The sequence below is a fragment of the Pelophylax lessonae genome (genome assembly GCF_965119305.1).
Source record: "Pelophylax lessonae genome assembly, chromosome: 12".
NCBI classification, from domain to species: domain Eukaryota; kingdom Metazoa; phylum Chordata; class Amphibia; order Anura; family Ranidae; genus Pelophylax; species Pelophylax lessonae.
The window spans coordinates 176,900,486-176,920,864 of record NC_138779.1 but is presented as its reverse complement, the minus strand read 5'-3'; the positions used below and the strand labels follow the sequence as shown (position 1 = coordinate 176,920,864).

The window sequence follows — 20,379 nt, the reverse complement described above, 5'->3', positions numbered from 1 at the left end:
CGTCTTCGTGTCCCAGAATGCACTGCACCGGCCCCTCTCGTCACTTCCGGTTCGGCGCCGCATTCCTAAACAGCTTCTTGGCATGCCCAGAAGCTGTTTAGCAGGGGAATGCGGCGTCGCCCGGAAATGACGAGCGGTGCCGTCGCATTGATTCCTGGGAGCTATGACGTTTAGCTCCCAGGAATCATCGCGAGGCAGGAAGGGTGAGCCTCGGCGCTGGAGGAGGAAGCAGTCATAGGTGAGTATTTACGATCTTCAATAAAAAGGTGAGTAAACAAAAAAAAATAAAAATAACTATCCAATTCCTTTTCAGGTGAGCTCTACCTAGCGGAGGGGCACAAAAAAAAAAAATTGTTTTTGTGCCCGGAACTCCGCTTTAAGGTTAGAACACCTAATCCTTCTAGTCTTGCAGAACTAAGTTTGAAAAAATTTGGGGCAGGTGACGTGACACCCTAGGTATCTGCTCAGTGGATCTGGTGTAAACAGGATTCTATGAGTTGGTTTGCAGACTCTATGCTGACATCATGCATTGTTGTATGCTTTGTACCAAATGACTACACCAGGAATTTATGATGTCTCTGTGTACCCTGTATGCTCTAAATGGGATTGACACGAGATATGCAGTATATTCTATATTTTCCATGAAGAAACTTATTGATTCAAAAGACTGAGACAGTCTATAGGGTTGATTTACTAAAACTGAGTGCAATATTTGGTGCAGCTGTGCATAGAAACCAATCAGCTTCCAATTTTTTTTGTCAAGGCTTAATTGAACAAGCTGAAGTTAAAAGCGGATTTGCTACTTTGCTACTATGCACAGCTGCACTCGATTTTGCACTCTCCAGTTTTAGTAAATCAACCCCAATGCCTCACTATCGAGCTAATAGCAATCTTGGCACTGTGGAAGCTTCTCTGATAAAGGGACAACATAGCAGGAAGCTTGTCCATCTGCATTAACCACTTGCCGACTGCCGCACGACTATTTACGTTGGCGGTCAGCCCCTCACAGGCAGAGTGACGTAGGGCTACGTCGCTAGCTTGTGAGGGTCTAGGGGGCGAGCGAGCGCCGCCGGAGGCGCGCTCCCGCTCGGTCACAGACCCCCCCCCCCCCGTGCGTGTGACCGGTGGACCACTCGCGATCGTCGGGTGGAGAGGGAGAAAGGCAGGCGGCTGATGTAACCAAGCCGCCTGTCATTCTCCCCTGTGTAGGAATAGTTATCATACGGTTCTACTATGTAGGACCGTTGATCACTGTTCCTACACCTCAAGCCACAGCCAATCACAGTTAGAATCACGCCCCTAGGGACACAAATAACCCCTCCCTCTCAAAGTTAACCCCTTCACTGCCAGTGTAATTTTACAGTAACAGTGCATATTTATAGCACTGATTACTGTAGTAATGTCACTGGTAACCCCAAAAGTGTCAAAAATGTCAGTCAAGGGTCTGATCTGTCCGCCGCAATGTCGCAGTACCGCAAAAAAAATCGCAGATCGCCGCCATTACGCGTAAAAAAAAAAACAACAAAAATGACAAAAATCTTTCCCTTTGTTAGTAAACGCGATAACTTTTGCGCAAACCAATAAAAATACGCTTCTTGCGTTTTTTTTTTTAACCAAACGTATGTAGCATAAAACAAATTGGCCGAAAATGTTAAAAAAGTTTTAATTTTTACATTTTTTTTGGGGGGAATTTCATATAAAAAAATGTGAAAAATATTGTTATTTTTGCAAAATTTACGCTCTTTTTTTGTTTATAGTGCATGATCAAAAAATCGCACAGGTGATCAAATACCGCCAAAAGAAAGCTCTGTTTGTGGGAAAAAAAGGACGTCAAATTCGTTTAGGTACAGCGTCGCACGACCGCGCAATTGTCCATTAAAGTCACGCAGTGCCGAATCGCAAAATAGGCCCTGGTCAGGAAGGGGGTAAAATCTTCCGGGGCTTAAGTGGTTAAGCAGCAGTTTTTTGGTAAAGGCATTATAAACCTTCCCGGGGAAAAAAAGGAAAAGTTCCCCTGGGTTTTTTTTTTTTAGCAGCAAATAACTATAAAGGACATTTTTTTTTTAAAAAAAAAAGTGTATTTTATTGAGCAATCATTAACAATTATCGATCAATTATTTTCGAAGCGAAATGAAATCCCAAAGAGACCCATGCAAAACCGTGGGAACTTTCCCATGCGGTTCTTGCGCCCAATGCGCAGTGATACGCAAATCCACACGCTTACTTCTTCCCAATGGTGAAACTTTCATCCCCCGCCATTTTGCTAACTGCAAAACTAAAGGGGTAGTATATATTATGAACTGTGAATGTGGATCATTTTACATCGGGAAAACTCGCCAAGAATTTGGACTAAGAGTAAATAAACACATGCAAAGTATGACCATGGGCAATTTCCATCTCCCATTAGGTCGCCACATAACTCATCATCACAAATACAAAATGCCACAAGTTACGTTTTCTGCTCTAGATCGCATCCATATACCAGCCAGAGGAGGGGACTGGAATAAGTCCCTCCTACAAAAAGAGATGCGCTGGATAAAAAAACTTAACGCTACAACACCCCCCGGATTAAACGAAAATGAAAGTTACCGTCCCTTCCTTGAAGGTTTCTGCTCAGGAAAAACAGACTGATGATCCATACCATCTGGAATCTATTGCCCATAAACAATGATCAAGAATACCTCTTAGATCCACCCCACAAACTTGACATTTGACAACTTTACCCAATTATTATTCTTCCCCCCCCCCCTTCCCCTCATTATTTTTTATTTTTTATTATTCATTTTTGTTTATTATTTTTTATTTTTTTATTATTCATTATTTATTTTTTATTTCTTATCTTTTATTATTTAATTTTCTTCATTATTTATTTTCCATCCCAGGTATGACATGTGTGCCCTCATTTGGTACCACCGATCGATGCCCATCGATCACCCCACCTAAATGGATAGCCCCCCTTTTCCTCTCCCTGTAATTACTATTGCTGTTTAATATAATGTTCAATGCATAATTATCTACTTATTATCATTATTATTATTTTTATTTTTAATGTTTGTACCATTTATGTACATTGCAACCTGTGACCAGGATAGGTCTAATTGCCCGGGACTGTCGTATTCCCCTCCTACCTTCCCAAATCCACCCGGCACGGGGAGCCCCAGAGCACCCTTCTCTGGGGACAGACAAAGACTCTGGGGATTTCTATCCCCCGAGATCTAAGTCTCATCTTCGTGTCGGCGGCTACGGAACATCCTGTACTATACCCATCACGTCACAGGTAGGGTGCGCGCGCAGTCCATCAGCGCGCGCATCACCGCCTTCACGCCGACCTGGGATTGGATCAGCCCGGAGATATGCGCGCGCAACTCCACCGGCGCGCGCATCGCTTCCTCGCTCCGACCCGGTCCCATGATCGGCGTCATGACGCACGCCTGCGCCATTGCGCATGCGCGGTGGGCTATATATAGCCGGGGATTTCTAACAGGGCGCCACTTCCCTCCAACCGAGGGACAACGCGGACGCCCTAGGACATGCTCTTCTGGACCCATACCACTTCAATCCAGCCTTACAAATCGTAAGTTTTCATCCAATCAATGCTCTACTTTTGCATTGTTGGATGTACTTTAGTCACAACGTGCATCAAATGCCTCTTTTCACAAGGCTGATCAGCACAAATACTTTTTTACCAGGGAACTAACAGGATCCATGACCAGGGCTCCCCCTGCTGTTCTGAACCTGGAATTCCCTATATATGTAAGTCTCAATACGTTTTTACACCAATACCTTTTAAATAACCATACCTGTACCGTCACCAATCACATTCCTCTACCATGCAGGCTCCATGATAAGCACTCTCCACAGGCCTCCTAATAAAATTGGATCACCATCAAGTCTTTCAATTGTAAGTGACCAGCACCATACTTTACAGTGCTCTCAGGAAAAAGCTATTGAAATAATAAAATAAATACATTTTCAAATTTTGATCCAATATGCTATACCTTTAGGCCAACCAGAAGGATTCCCTTCATGTGACCCCCATGCTGTTAGATAAGGATCCCCTCCATGTGATCCCTATGCTATGTAAGTCTGCTTAACATATATTGCCTATATATTTCCCATTTTAACCATATCAAACCGGCAATATTACCATCACCCAAAATCATATCATTTCAGACAGCCACTCCACAGAAATCCCGTGAGAATAGTTTTGGAAGAGCAATGGGAATAATACAACCCGGGACATAACCGCCTCGGTCACCTGTATGTGTTTACTACATATTTTTTCACTATTTTTTCAAATAGTGTTATATTGTACACTTCAATATATATTTATTACATCTTTCAGATATGGTGAACTGTCTCCGCTTCCTTGATAAAGGCAATATACGCCGAAACGCGTTGGAAGTCTGACAAGACACACTCTCTCTCAACAAGCTCACAATTCTGAGCCCCACAGACAGAGTTTCAAAAAAGTCACCATTTCCACCTTGTCACCTTTCGTTCCATTTTCACCTTCTCACATGGGTCTATAACCCATTTGCACCATTTGTATTATATTATTTTGTTTGTATTTCTATATATTCTTTGCTCAATAGCAAGAAATTTTCTAATAATCTCCAATAAATATAATTTTTTAATAAGCCCGTAAAAGTCCCATTTCCTTTGACCTGAGGCATCAAAATGTTTTAATATCATTAACAATTATTATTCCTTATGGGATTAAAAATTTGAGCTCTGGTTAGTGCTTGGTATCATCAGTAGTGGATGTGTATAGATTATATTTGGAAAATAAGAATATTGTTTTTGGTCACTTTAAAGTGGTTGTTCGCCCTGTTTGAAAAAAAAAAAAAAACTAAAAGTCAGCAGCTACAAATACTGTATCAGCTGTTTTTTAAGTAATAAAGGACACTTTAAAAAACAAAGAAGGGGAAGGCGCAAACTCCTAGTGCATTATCCAGGTAAAAGAGGAATTATTAATATGAAAAGCAACCAATAAATTGCATACTCACAAAGGTGCACAAGTATATAGCATATACATGGAAGTTTGACATGAAGTAGAAAATCCAAGTGTTTCTGCAACTGCACATACGTGCGCTAACGTGTTTTGGGGGTGCACCCCCTTTTTTTTTTTTTTTAGAGCTATGCTAATAAAGGATACTTGGCTCTCCAGGGATACTGCGCTGTCCTCACCCAGGCCGGTTCTTGACCAGTCTTCGGGTTCCCGGTGTTAGCATGTTAACTGTGGGAAGCAGGATACTACTCCCTGCAGCTTAGCAGCCGGCCTCCTACTGAGCATGTATGAGCCGTGCTGCACTTTGTGAATGGTCCTGCAGCTCTCTGGGACCTGTGATGTGAAGGTTGGGGGCAGGGAAGGGGGGTACTTCTGGTGGAACCGCCTAGGCGATCTGACCAAAATTTAGAAGTGGATACCTGTCAAAAAAAACAAACAAAAAAAAAACTTTCTAAAAGAAGAAGAGGAGTTGGTGGCTTTAGGAATGGATAGCAGGGTTACTTTGCACTGCTAATACTTTTCCATGCAAAGGTGGGCAAAGACCAGCCAAGCAAGGGCCAATTATTACTATCTATTACTTCTGATCTGAACAGTGTTGATGATAATTTTTGCATTGGCTTGGTGCCAATGATTACAAGGATTAAAAAGATTCTCTCATTTCAGAATGGCACATAAAAGCAATGTCATCTGACTTGTGTACAGTACTCTGATTCTTTGTTAAACCCCATTTATCAGATTAAATCCTCTTTATTTTTATTTAAATTTTTTTTTTTTTTTTTTCAGCATCAACCTGATAGTGATGTCATGTGATAGCAATGCCAGTGACCACTCATTGAACAAACTTTTGGAGAATGTATTTAGTGCTATGGTAAGTCAACCAATACTCTCTGGATACAGCTTTTTCCGATCCAGCGTTCTTCCTTAATAGGGTTTAACTGTAAAAGAGTGGAGCCCCCCCCCAACCTGGGAAGAAACTGCCACTTCCAGCCATGTATGCCAGTTATATTTTAACATAAGAATTTCATCACTGTGACAATGCCCATTCCTACATACATACATTCATTCATTCATACATACATAGTTACATAATTAGTTACATAGTAGGTGAGGTTGAATAAAGACAATAGTCCATGCAGTTCAACCTGTGTAGGTGTGTGTGGCTGTAATCATCTCACATAGCCCTTAATGTCCTGATCCTTGAGATGTAAGTCTAAGAGTCTTTTGAAAGCCACCATACTTCCCGCAGAAACCACCTCTTGTGGTAGAGAATTCCACAATCTTGTAGCCCTAACCGTAAAGAACCCCCCACGTTGCCTGAGGTTAAAACGCTTCTCCTCTAATCGCATTGTATGCCCTCGAGTCCTCATGCAATCCCTTCGACTGAATAGCTTTTTTTCTAAGCTGAGATCCCCATTGAGATATTTATAAATTGCTATCATGTCCCCTCTCAGGCGTCTCTTCTCCAGGGAGAATAAATCAAGCGATTGCAGACGCTCTTCATAATTAAGGTCCTCCAATCCCCTAATTAGTTTAGTTGCCCTTCTCTGGACTCTCTCCAGCTCCAACACATCCCTCCTGAGGACATGCATGCATACATACATACATACATACATACATACTTACATTAATTCATACATTCCTTCAGATTAACCCTTGAACTGCTAGATTTGTTTTTTCATTTTGTTGTACGTTAAAAAAAAAAAAAAAAAAAAACACATTTTTAGGCCTGCAGACTTAAAACCCCCAATCAGTATATATTTGAGAGCAGAGGCCCTGGGGAATGAAAGGGTTAATTTAGAGTTAACTGTGAATATTGGCCCTAGAATTTTTGTGCTTAAACTCTGGCACGTATTACGATATATAAGGTATAGCACAATTGACGTTTACACACATATACGTGTCCCCGATGCATACAGTTTACATTCGTATGTGCATCTTACATAGGGGACCAAAATCCCCTGTGTGATTCTATTACATCCTGATGACTCACCTACCTTCTATTGAAGCGAATAGTGCAAATAAAAGTGTTATCTGAACTCGGAAGTGACGTAATGCACATTGCTTCCATGTTCATTCTTGCTAGGGGAGATCAGTGAATGGATGTTGGATGGTTTATCTCCCCTCTATCCAGTAGCACCCGCCATGGGGATTGGATTGCACTACCAGGATCCATGTACAGCCGCTGGATCGCCTCCAGCTGACAGTTGGCTTGTCAGATTTACATATTCACACTGCTGCAGCAGCCAGGGCATTGTGTAAAACCACCCACTACTAACATATGTAAGTGGCAGTGAAAGTGTTAACTTTGTCCCAGACCTTTGGATAAATTAAAGTCATTGTAGTGAAAAATACATAATATCTAGGAATCTAAAATATGCACATTTTCATTGAGGTACTCAAGATTTATAGACAGTTGGGATAATTTGGACACTGGAAAAAAAAAACAGTTCCGGTCTGGTATAATTGCTCTACCCTACTCCAGGTAAGGTAGGGTGTTCGTGTCCCACACCCGGAACACAAGGCTGTATACTACTCTATATGTGCAGTAGCAAAAGCTACATATAGTTTATACAGTGCACCCAGCAGATGTCCTTGTTAGTGTATAAAATAGTTTGTTTGGGACAGCTTGGTAAACCTGGAGATGAGCTTTAACTACCTCCCACCCGGGCCATAGTACATATACGTTCCGGAACGTCCTTCAGAAGGAGAGAGATCGCGCTGCCGCGGGCACGCGCAGCGGCGCGATCTCGATGTGCCTGTGTCCCTCGGACACAGAGCAACATCATTCGGCAGGAGGGCCCTGTGATTGGCCCTCCTGATCACATGACGGCTGTGTCCAATCACAGCCGTCATGTAATGTAAATAGAGCCGTTGTAACGGCTTCGATCTCTTCTCCTCCTGACAGATCCTGTCAGTGAGGAGAAGATCAGAGGATCGGTTCTGCAGCCGGGGTGATCAGTGAGTATTTCTAATTACTCACTGATCACAGGGGGGGTCTGTGCTGGTAATCAGATGATTGATTACCAGTGCAGCCCTGGGGGGAGGGGGTGCCACTAGATCCACCAGGGGTGCCCACCCATGACCACCAGAGGTGCCCACTATGGCCACCAGGGATGGCAAACAGGGCTCAGAGAGCCCCCCAGTGCCCTCCCTATCAGTGTTGCCCACCAATGCCATCTATCAGTGCTGCCCACCAGTGCCGTTATTGCCATCTATCAGTGCCGCCCACCAGTGCCCATTATTGTCCATCAGTGCCCCCCATCAGTGCCCATCAGTGCCGATCATTGCCGCCCAACAGTGCCACCTATCAGTGCCCATCAGTGCCGCCTATCAGTGCTTGTCAGTGCGGCATCATCCGTGCTCATCAGTGCAGGAAAAAACATATCTATTTACAAAATTTTATAACCTAAACAAAAAAACTTTTTTTTTTTTTTTTCAAACTTTTCAGTCTTTTTTTATTTGTGCACCAAAAAAGAAAAAACCTGACAGTGATCAAATACCACCAAAAGAAAGCTCTATTTGTGGGGAAAAAATGACACAAATTTGGTTTAGGTACAGCGTTGCATGACCGCGCAATTGTCATTCAAATTGCAACAGCGCTAAAAGCTGAAAATTGGTCTGGGAAGGAAGGGGGTATTGAGTGCCCAGTATTGAGGTGGTTAAATTGATTTGGACTCTTTGGACATTTGGTTTTTCCATTGGTGCATGTTTTCTGGTAACCTGCTGGGTACCCACTGGAGGGGAGTCCTGTCTGTTGTGAACCTAAACTGAGCTCTCCATGAATATTTTTTTCCTCCTGCTACTTTGTATGAACTTACATCAAAGTCCCAGCATCCCTTTGATAAATTTTGGAATTTAAGACAAATGCACCTGTAAGATTCACCTGCACTGAATGTTTGGGGACTGTGAGATTGGGTCCTTCCACACAGACTTTCCGCCTGGCGGACTCCGTTTTTCTCAGCGGGGGATCAATCCATTGATACCCGCTGAGCAGGCAGATGACATGTCTGTTCCTGCTCTGAGTAGAGATGGACCTGTGAGATCCCTGCTAAATACGCGGATGACGGGTATGTTCCTGCTCTGTGTGCCGAGATGGACCTGTCCGATCCCTGCTCTCCTCTATGGGAGATCAGATGATAACGGACTGCCTGTCCGTTTTCATCCGATCTGATCCTCCAGAGGGATAGAAAATAGGGTTACCATCCGTCTGGATTTCACGGACCGGATCGGAGAGCAGCGGGTGTCAGTGGAGAGGTCACCACTGACATCCGCTGCCCCATAGGGGTTCATGGAGTATCCGATAAGGTCCGCCTGAAAAACTGACAGACGGACCTGATCGGAAAGCCTGTGTGAAAGGGACCATTCACTGCTTTCTAAATATGCCACATTCTGTTATGTTCCATAGTATGGATACAATAAATCATCAGCTTGTAATCTTTCACATAAAAAATAGCCAAAACCAAGAAAGTTTAATTTTAAAGCCAACTGGTCACATGGTATGTTTTTTTTTTTTTTTTTTTTTTTTTAATACTGAGATTGTTAGATCTGTATGTGGTAGTGTCCAGAGTTCTCAGCTTTGACTTAGAAGTTCAGGATTACGTAAAGCATGCATGCCATGTGCTTTTATCACCTTAGTGTGTGCTATGAAGCAAATAATACATTTAGGTAGCAGGTTTGCTTTTATGTTATACCAGGGGTGTAACTACAGGGGTTGCAGGGGTCGCAATTGCAACTGGGCCCCATGCTCCAAGGGGCCTGTCCAGCTCCCCTGTACACCTGGATAGGAGGGGCGGCGGGGCAGCATGTAGAGAAATCACTGTCTTCTTTTTTTCCTCCTGTAGCTGCAGGAGGAAAATGGAGGAGATTGGTTCCTCTGTATGCTGCCCCTGCCACTCCTCCTATCCAGTTCACTTGTGTTCTGCTGTCTCTGGGCCCCTGTGTGCTCCTCCCATACTGTTTTTGGCTTCCTCCCTCCCCTCTCCTGCCGGCTGCTGCAGGGGATGTGTCACAAAAAAGAACCAGGAAGGGGTCAGTAAAATATGTTATTTACCAGCTCCTTCCTTTTCTTGATGGACAGAGTCATAGTCAGTGGCATTGTAAAAAAAAAAAAATAAAATGATAAAAAATAATACAATTAAAATACCAAAAAATAAAAACTACTGACACCAGTGGGTGAACTTCCAGGATCGCAAAGGTCACACTTGTGACCAGGCCCTGGCATTCCACCACCATGGGGAGGTCCCAAGATGGCAGGAAGGGGGCCCACAGCAGAACTTGTGAAAGGGGCCCGCTGCAGGACTGTAATAAAGTGCCCCGCAATGAGAGTAAAGAGCCCCAGGCTTGAAGGGAAGGGCCCAGGCCAGGGGTCTGGGGGGTCCTTGATGGTTTCTTGCACCAGGGCCCTGAAGGTTCTAGTTATGCCTCTGTGTTCCACACTTGTTTCTACCTGCTAATTTTGTTTAGCACATTTATCATACATACTTGTAACATATGTATTCATTTTTTAGGTTCTTGTAATTGGGCTGGATGACCTCATAAATATAAAAAATGTGGAACGGCTAAAGAAAGATTTGCGGGTAAGTGAGCCACTGCTTGGGGACAACAGCTGTGGATTTGAGCTTGATTTGCTAAAAGCGTGGAGGCTGATCACTTCCAATATAACTTCATGTTTAATGTTACTTTAAATACTTTGTTTGTGCCAAGCTGTCCCAAACTGTTTGTTACTGCTGGGTGTGCTGTGATGAACTGTAGTAGCATTAGCTACTTTCTGTCTGCTGCCAGATATAAATAGTCGTGCTGTGTGCTTCTGTCACTCTGGAGAAATCTTGTATTTTTAGCAATAAACACAAGGCTTCCTCTGATTGGCCGATTAGTAGAGATCACAACGTAATTTTCCGCCTCTCAACCTCGGCGAATCCCTGTCTGTCAGCTAAAGATAGTGCCGCTCTGCTCCCCGCCCCTTTTCTTTCCTGCTACTAAATTTAGCATATTATATTCATCCAATCCCCTCTGTTTAATAACATTATGTGCCCCACAGTATGTGTTTTATAAAAAATTTGCCAATTTCTACCTTTATTTCAGAGCGCCTCCCGGCACTCACATGACTACCCACTGCTCTCCTCCTCTCCTCCTGGCTAACTTCAGTGGGAGTTCTCGGCCCCTCCCGCTTTAGCTGTCAGACTAGGAGAGGAGAGAGGCAAGAAGTCATGTGACTGCCCGAGGTGTTCTGAAATAAGGAAAACAGGGGGCGGTGAGCAACCTCAGCTCACCGCCCCCTGTTTTCTGAAATTTTTTTATAAAACACGTACTGGGGGGCACATAATATTATTAAACAGAGGGGGTTTTGTGATTTGATCAAGTGGCTTTACAGCCACTTTAAGTGTGTTTGTTTATTTGGGGTGCTTCTCCCACAATCATATTTATAATAACTGGATCAAAGTGGAGAATTTAGCCATGGCAGCCAATCAGATTTTTATTGAGCTCCCCCCCTCTGTCCCCTTTTTACCTATTGGTGTCAGAAAAACTTGTCAGAAGTGTCTCATGCTGGTAGCAGAGGAACAGGGCAGCAAACAGAAATGACACATTTTATGGGCTCTTTCACACGGGCGGTCTGATCAGATCCGCCATGCAGCTCTATGGGGCAGCGGGTGTCAGCGGAGCCACCTCTGCTGACACCCGCTGCCATCCGCATCCGATCCTGTGCTGAAATCTGGACGGATGGAAACCCTATTTTTCCATCCGTTCAGTAATCGGAGCGGAGCGGATCTGATAAGAGCGGACAAGCGGTCCGCTCTCATCCGATCCCCCATAGAGGGCAGCGGGTGCTGAGACACCTCCCTCTCCGCTCTGCAAGCGGAGACGGAGCTGTCATCCGCCCGGCTCAGTGGGGATCGCGGATCGATCCCCGCTGAGCAACACGGATCCGCCTGCGGAGGCGGACCGTGTGAAAGAGCCCTATTATTTATATACTACAGTATACTGGTAGTATATAAATAATAAAAATCCTGTAAGAGCAGGCAGAGGGGAGAAAAGATTTGCAGCTGGGCTTAGCGCTGGATCGATCGATAAAGCAATCAGGTAAGTGTTAGGGAAGGGGAGGAAGAACAGGTAGTGGGAGGCTTTAAAATGGTTGTAAACCTTAAACGTGAAATAAAAAATAAAAAAACAATTCCCTCTACAGTGTGTACTTTATCAATTCAGAGCACTATGTGTCATTTCTGTCTGCTGCCCTGTTCCTCAGTTTTTCTGACACCAATAGGTAAAAAGGGGACAGAGGGGGGAGCTCAAGCACACCACCTGTGATTGACATCCTCAGCTCTGTTCCTGTGTGCTGTGTAAAGGGGGGGGGGGGAGTGTTGTCCCTTCCGTCCAATCAGCTCTTAGAGCTCTCTTCACTGAGCTCTGCAGAGTGCAACCTCAGCTCACTGCCCCCTGTTTTCTGACAGATCAGATAAGCTTTATAAATTCTGAACCGATGTAGAGCAGAGAAGACTGCAGATAAACAAGTACAACTTATGCAGGTTTTGTTTTATCTCTGTGTATCACCTGAGGATAATCCATTCACTGAGTATATATAAAGGTTTACAACCACTTTAATGCAGAGAATGCATTAAAGCAGAATTATACTCGCCTTGGCTCCAGCGATGCGATGTCCTGGAGCTCCCTGCTGGCCACTTCCATCTTTGAGTTCCGGTTCTGGGCATCGAGTACTGGCAGCTTTAATTGACTGGGCCGATATGATGTCACTCCAGCACGGGAGTTTAGTTGGCTTCAGAATTGCTGAATCTCTACAATGAGCTCCACATGCGTGGACAGGCAGGTAGGTAAGTTTAATGCAGAAGAGACAAAACGTGTCTCTTCTGCAATGAAAATCACGCCTGTTCGACCATTTTTATATTTTACATAAAGTTTTACTTTAAGGTAGAACAACTTTCGAGTTTAGAACCACTTTAAAGTGACGACAAACTGGTTAAAAAAAGTTCTGTTCAACCATGTATTCTTAATGCGGTTGTATCCTCAGAAAAAACAAACAAACAAACCCTGCAGGACAAAGGCATAATGAGCTAGTATGCATCGCATACTAGCTCATTATGAAATACTTACCTTTAAAAGGAAGCCCCGACGCGGTTGCCTGGACACCGCTGAGGGATTTGTCATGTTCCCTCGGCATCTCTTCTGGGTGGCTGGAGCTGCGATGACGTCACTCCTGCGCATGTGTGCGTGAGGTCACTTTCCGGCAAGGAGCTCTGAAGGTCTGCTGTACCTTCAGAGCGCATGCGTCGCTGGTGTCAGCGGCTGCATGCAGGGCGAATATCTCCTAAACTGTGCAGGTTTAGGAGATATTCATCTTACCTACAGGTAAGCCTTATTATAGTATACTCTGATACTACTGCTTTAATTCTAAAAAGATCTTTCTGTTCCATTTAGGCTCTTCCAAATTCCTTTTATTTGCTGCTATGATCATACTTTCTCTTAGAGGGGTGGATACATACGGCTAAAGAAAAGGCCTTCAAAAAATACAAGACTGAGGGGTCATTGGCAGCATTTAAGCACTACAAAGAGTGTAATAAGAAATGTAAAGATGAAATCAGGGCGGCTAAAATAGAACACGAGAGACATATAGCGGAGGAGAGTAAAAAGAACCCCAAGAAGTTCTTTAAGTATATAAACAGTAGGAAAGTGAGGCCAGAACACATTGGCCCCATAAAAGATGATAAAGGAAAAATGGCCACAGAGGACAGAGAAAAGGCGGAAGTGTTAAATAATTTCTTTTCTTCAGTCTTCACAAAGGAATCTGGGGGCTACACGAACCCCGCTTGTAAGGCCGAACTAAATAATACACCTCAGGAAGTGCCGCCATGGCTAACAGAGGATAGACTTAGAGCTAAACTAGAGAAACTTAACATAAATAAATCCCCGGGACCGGATGGCTTGCACCCGAGGGTTCTTAAAGAGCTCAGCCAGGTGATTGCCAGACCATTATTCTTGATCTTTAAGGATAGTTTACAGACAGGTATGGTGCCAGCTGATTGGAAAAAAGCCAACGTGGTACCAATATTTAAAAAGGGGCCGAGATATATTCCGGGTAACTATAGGCCGGTCAGCCTAACATCAGTAGTCTGCAAAATTTTGGAGGGGATGATAAGGGACCACATACAAGACTTTAGTAATGAAAACGGTATTATAAGTAGTAATCAGCATGGATTCATGAAAAATCGTTCATGCCAAACCAATCTATTAACCTTCTACGATGAAGTGAGCTGCCACCTAGATAAAGGTAATCCTGTGGATGTGGTGTATCTGGACTTTGCAAAGGCCTTTGACACCGTTCCCCACAAACGCTTACTGTACAAACTAAGGAAGGTATGGACCATAAGGTGAGTACCTGGATAGAGAACTGGCTCCAGGGGAGAGTCCAGAGGGTGGTGATTAATGGGGAGTACTCTGATTGGGCGGGTGTGGAAAGTGGGGTCCCCCAGGGTTCTGTCCTGGGACCAATCCTGTTTAATTTATTCATAAATGATCTAGAGGAGGGGATATCTAGTACAATCTCAGTATTTGCAGATGATACTAAATTAGGCATGCCAATATCTTCTATGCAGGATGTGGAAACCTTACAAGCGGACCTGAACAAAATAACGGGGTGGGCAACTACATGGCAGATGAGATTTAATGTAGAAAAATGTAAAGTAATGCACTTGGGGGCCAGAAACCAGAAAGCAAGCTACTCACTAGGGGGGAACCTCTGGGTGAGTCTAGGATGGAAAGGGACCTGGGGGTACTGGTAGACAACAGGCTTGGCAGTGGCATGCAATGCCAAGCCGCTGCAAGCAAAGCCAACAGAATACTGGGTTGTGTAAAAAAGGGGATTCACTCCAGAAATAAAGAGATTATTCTCCCACTCTACAAGACTCTGGTCCGGCCACATCTGGAGTATTCCGTCCAGTTCTGGGCACCGGTCCTCAGGAAGGATGTGCTGGAACTGGAGAAAGTCCAGAGAAGGGCAACAAAAATGATTAGGGGAATGGAGGACATCAGCTATGAGGAAAGACTACAAGCACTGAACCTATTCTCTCTGGAGAAGAGACGATTGAGGGGGGATATGATATCAATGTACAAATACTGTACTGGCAACCCTAGCATAAGGAACAAACTATTCAGAGAGAGGAGATACAATAAGACACGTGGCCACTCACTAAAACTTGAGGAAAGGCGGTTTAACCTTAAAGTGCGTAAGGGGTTCTTCACTGTAAGAGCGGTAAGGATGTGGAATTCTCTTCCGCAAGCAGTCGTATCAGCGGGGAGCATTGATAGTTTCAAAAAACTATTGGATGGACACCTTAAAGCCCACAACATACAGGGGTACACAATGTACGGTTAAAAGCAAACACACACACACATCATAGGTTGAACTGGATGGACTTGTGTCTTTTTTCAGCCTCACTAACTATGTAACTATGTTATACGTTCTCCATGGTCCCATTGTTTGTATGTAGGAACATAGTTACCTTCTCTTGCTCGCTCCCAAGATGATATATAGATTATGGGATCTATAGTGTGCATAGAGCATTGTACATGACTGCAACTAATGTGCATTTCTTGTTCCAAACACACGGAAGTGAGGGAAAAAGCAGAGGTTCTGGAGCTTATGGAGATACAGTAGTTACAAGGAGGCAGAAAAACACATTATATTTAGAGAATAAGGATATTAAGTGTCGCTTTTCTATAACCTATCTTACATCTAAACCAGGAATGCACAAATATTGAGCATTTTCAGGAGTACTTGTACTCGTGAAAATGATCCCAAAACTGGAACCTATACTTTGTGGGGCGATTTGCATCAATACAAAGGGTCCAAATTGCACTACAAATAATCACATGCGATTTAAACAGAAATGTGGTGCGATTGCTGTCCGAATTGCATGCGATTTCCCCCACCGCTTGTGTGTGTGTATATAGAAAGGGAAGCACCATCTAGTGGACAGTTTATTTAAAATGTTTTAACTCATATTAACCACTTAAGCCCCAGAAGATTTTACCCCCTTCCTGACCAGGGGTTTTTTTGCAATTTTTTTTATTTATTTATTTTTTTTTTATACTGCGTGATTTTAACGGACAATTGCGCGGTCGTGCGACGCTGTACCTAAACGAATTTGACGTCCTTTTTTTCCCACAAACAGAGCTTTCTTTTGGTGGTATTTGATCACCTGTGCGATTTTTTTTTTTGATCATGCGCTATAAACAAAAAAAGAGCGTAAATTTTGCAAAAATAACAATATTTTTCACATTTTTTTTTATATGAAATTCCCCAAAAAAAAAAGTAAAAATCAAAATCTTTTAACATTTTCGGCCAATTTGTTTTATGCTACCTTTGTTTGGTAAAAAAAATCGCAAAAAGCGTATTTTGATTGGTTTGCGCAAAAGTTATCACGTTTACTAACAAAGGGAAAGATTTTTGTCATTTTTGGTGGTTTTTTTTTTTAAACGAGTAATGGCGGCGATCTGCGATTTTTTTATTTATTTTTTTTGCGGGACTGCGACATTGCGGCGGACAGATCGGACCCTTGACTGACATTTTTGACACTTTTGGGGTTACCAGTGACATTACTGCAGTAATCAGTGCTATACATATGCACTGTTACTGTAAAAATGACACTGGCAGGGAAGGGGTTAACTGTATTGGAGAGGGAGGGGTTAAGTGTGTCCTAGGGGCGTGTTTCTAACTGTGATGGGACATGTCTGCTATTGTAAAAACAGAGATCAACGGTTCTACATAGTAGAACCTTCTGATCTCCATTCTTGCACAGGGGAGAATGACAGGCGGCTTGTTTACATTAGCCGCCTGCCTTTCTCCCTCTCTACCGACGATCGCTGAGTGACCGGCGGACATCGGGTCCGCCGGTCACACGCACTGACTGCTTAGTGAACGAGCCGCGGCCGGCGCGCGCCCGCCAGCTATTGGCTCACAAGCCGGTGACAGGCTAGTGACGTATAAATACGTCACTTTGCCTGGCCGGGGCTGACCGCCGCAGTATATTTACTTGCCGCGGTCGGCAAGTAGTTAAGTACCGTATATACTCGAGTATAAGCCAACCCGAATATAAGCCAAGGCACCTAATTTTACCACAAAAAACTGGGAAAACGTATTGACTCGAGTATAAGCCTAGGGTGGGAAATGCAGTAGCTACTGGACCCAACTGGACCACCACGAGACCCAAAACAGGGGCTGCGGACATGGTACAGGAGATGCAGGGCTGTGGGCATGGCACAGGAGATGGTAGAGGCATGGCACAGATATGGAACAGATATGGCACAGATGGTACAGGCATGGCACAGATGGTACAGGAGATGCAGTGCTGGGGGCATGGTACAGGAGTCTCGCGTACCTTTACCTGCAGTGCTGCAGAGGAGTCTCACTTACCTATCCGCCTTACATTTAAAAATGGCGCCAACACATCACTGCACATGCACCATGTGTATGGGCTTTCCTGAGCGGCGGCACATGCGCATTGATCGGATTTGAGTATAAGCCGAGGGGGGCTTTTTCAGCATGAAAAAACATGCTGAAAAAGTCGGCTTATACTTGAGTATATACGGTACATATCTAGTCAAATGCAAAATCTGCATAGTTTCCCGGTCCCACCGATGATAGCAAATTATGGTCGCTGGTAGTGCTCACAGGGCTGGAGGAGATGTAAAGGTGGGCCCCCCCCAAGCTGACATCACTTCCGCCCTACACCCACAGATGGCCCCGAAACGTCTCCAGCCCTATGAGCACATCCAGCGGCTGTTATTTTTCTATCATCAGTGGTACCGGGGCACTATACAGATTTTGCATTTGACTAGATATGTACTTAATGTGAGCTAAAACATTTTTAATAAACTGCCCACTAGATTCTGTTCCGTTTCTATAGACACACTAGTGTAGTGGAGGAAAGCACATGCCAACAGGAATCGCACCACATTCCAGTTCAAAATGCATGCGATTCTTTGCAGTGCGATTTACGCCCTGTTATTTTGTATTGAAGCAAATCAACACCACAAAGTTTTGATACTCTTACTTGCCAATGTTTAAAATGGTATTGGTGCAAACTTAATATAAATCTAATACAACATCTTTAATGTCAATTATTGTTTTTGTTTCTCAATTCAGGCTTGTTTTAAGTTGATTGACAGCTTCTTAATTGAATCTGAGAAGATGGGAGACCTAACCCAATGTGTAGACTGTGTCATCGCTCATGATGTGGCTATTCTCCAGGTTGGTGTGCAATTTATCAGAACAATAAAATGATCAGCTTTGATCATTGCATTTTAAGGTATACACTTTTAAATTATTTTAAGGTATAACCTTTTATATTTTATATAAACTTATTTTTTTATTTTTTTTTTTGCTTTGGATAGATTGGGGAGAGGTTAGAACAGTAACAGTTAGTAACAGTTTTATTGCTGCTTGTGTCCCTGCTGGGGGAGATTCGCACTGTTTTTGTCCTGGTGATTTTTTAAATTTATTTTTTACCAATTTATTTCAGTTGATTTTTGCTTAGCAATACTACTACTACTGCTACTTGCTCATAAAATCTCAGACTGTCAGTAACCCAAACCGCTTATTGAAAGAAATATGTCATCAGCACCCCAAACCAGCTTGTTTCAAGATGCAAGGCTCACTTTTGCATGATCGCATAGAAAGACAATGGGGGAGATTTACTAAAACCTGTGTATGGTCCCCGATCAGCTTCTAACTTCAGCTTGTTCAATTAAGCTTTGACAATAAAACCTGGAACCTGATTGGTTTCTATGCAGAGCTGCACCAGATATTGCACTCTCCAGTTTTAGTAATCCCCCCCCCCCCCCCCCAATTTTTTGGGACTGTGCAGGCATCCTTCATTAAAGCAAATCTAAAGGTGTTTGTTATTTAACCCCTTCGTGCCTAAGGGTTAAAAAAAATCTAAATGTCTAAGCCCAATTTTGTGACTTTGACATGTGTTAGTACAACCGTACATATCACAAATACTTTGTGCATCCAGGTGGATTATACCGTGTTTTTTTTTCCAAGACAAATCGGGCTTTCATTTGGTGGTAAATAGTAATGGATATCTCCTGCATTTTTTCTTTTTTTTTCTTAATTTTAAAGGAAAACTGGCCCAAATATAAAAAAAAAAAAAAAAATATATATATATTTTTTATTAAACTTAGCTGTATGTTTCTTGGTACTACCATAATCTACCACCAAAGAACAACTCAAAATAAATGTTCTTGCTCCTGACGATCGCAGCGATACCACATATGTGTATGTTAGATGTTGTATGTCATCGTAGTACAGCCTAGAAACAATAATGCACATTTTTTTTTTTTTTTTTTTTTATCCTACCTAAAACACTTTGATAATAATTAAAAAAAAATAAAAAATTCTGTTACTTCCCCCCCCCCCCCCCCCCAAAGGAAGAAAAATGCTGAGCCTGACCTTTGATACTGGCTTCGACCTTTGACCATGACGCAAACACTAACCCTGGTACTGACCTAGATCAAAGCTTGATCCAAGTATTTTTTGTAATGGTTTTGCAATGCGCAGCCCCGTTTATTTTCTTCTCGGTCCCCTGCCAGTGCTCTTGGCTCCTCCCCCTTGACCAGTGTCCATAATAGCAAGCCTCCATGAGGCACTGGTGCGTACTCACTCCCGAACCCCGCTCTATGTGTCCATTAGACAGCCCCTGCCCCCCACTCTGCTCCGCTCTCTCCTTGTTGGCTCACTGGCTGTGATTTACAGCAGTGGCAGCCAATGAGGAGCCTGTATCTCCGGCAATGGGGAGAGAGACCCAGGACAGCCGAGGCTCCCGTGCACATCGCTGGATCAAGAGGGGGCTCAGATAAGTATTTGGGGGCTGTGGGGGTTGCAGCACACAAAGTAAAAAACCTTCAGCCTTTACAACCACTTTAAGCATGTGGTTAATCTCATGCCTGATAAAGAGTCTCTGCGCAGTCCCAAAAATGTATCTTTCTTTGTGAATATGCAATCCTGAATCTGACTCTGCCGCTGTGGACATGGCCCATCGTGCGGGGTTTGTAGCCACGCTTTCTGATCTATCAGATAGTGAGGATGATTCCGCCACACCTGTAGCTGCGCATGAGAAGGTGCTATTTGACGCACTGATTACATCTGTGCGGGGGACTTTAAAAACGGAGGACGCAGGTGAGACTGCGACGGAGGTGACTGCCCCCCTTGGCATCCACAAGCTGTCTCGCATGGCAAAAGTGTTTCCTTATCCCTCCTATTTTGACAAGCTTGTCTATAAAGATTGGGAGCATCCAAAATGCCCCTATGTGGTTCCTAAACGCTTTGCTGTGAGGTACCCCTTTGAAGAGTCAATTCT

The 20,379-nt window shown here is 43.6% G+C and overlaps 1 protein-coding gene across 1 annotated transcript in view; it reads left to right on the top strand.

The window, feature by feature from the left end:
• Positions 1-20,379, top strand: part of FUZ (fuzzy planar cell polarity protein) — a 176,409-nt gene that overhangs the window by 33,990 nt on the left and 122,040 nt on the right. The window contains exons 3-5 of the mRNA XM_082273581.1: positions 5,795-5,879; positions 10,519-10,587; positions 18,165-18,269. Coding sequence (XP_082129707.1) covers positions 5,795-5,879; positions 10,519-10,587; positions 18,165-18,269 — 259 coding nt within the window. The remainder of the gene's footprint in view (positions 1-5,794; positions 5,880-10,518; positions 10,588-18,164; positions 18,270-20,379) is intronic.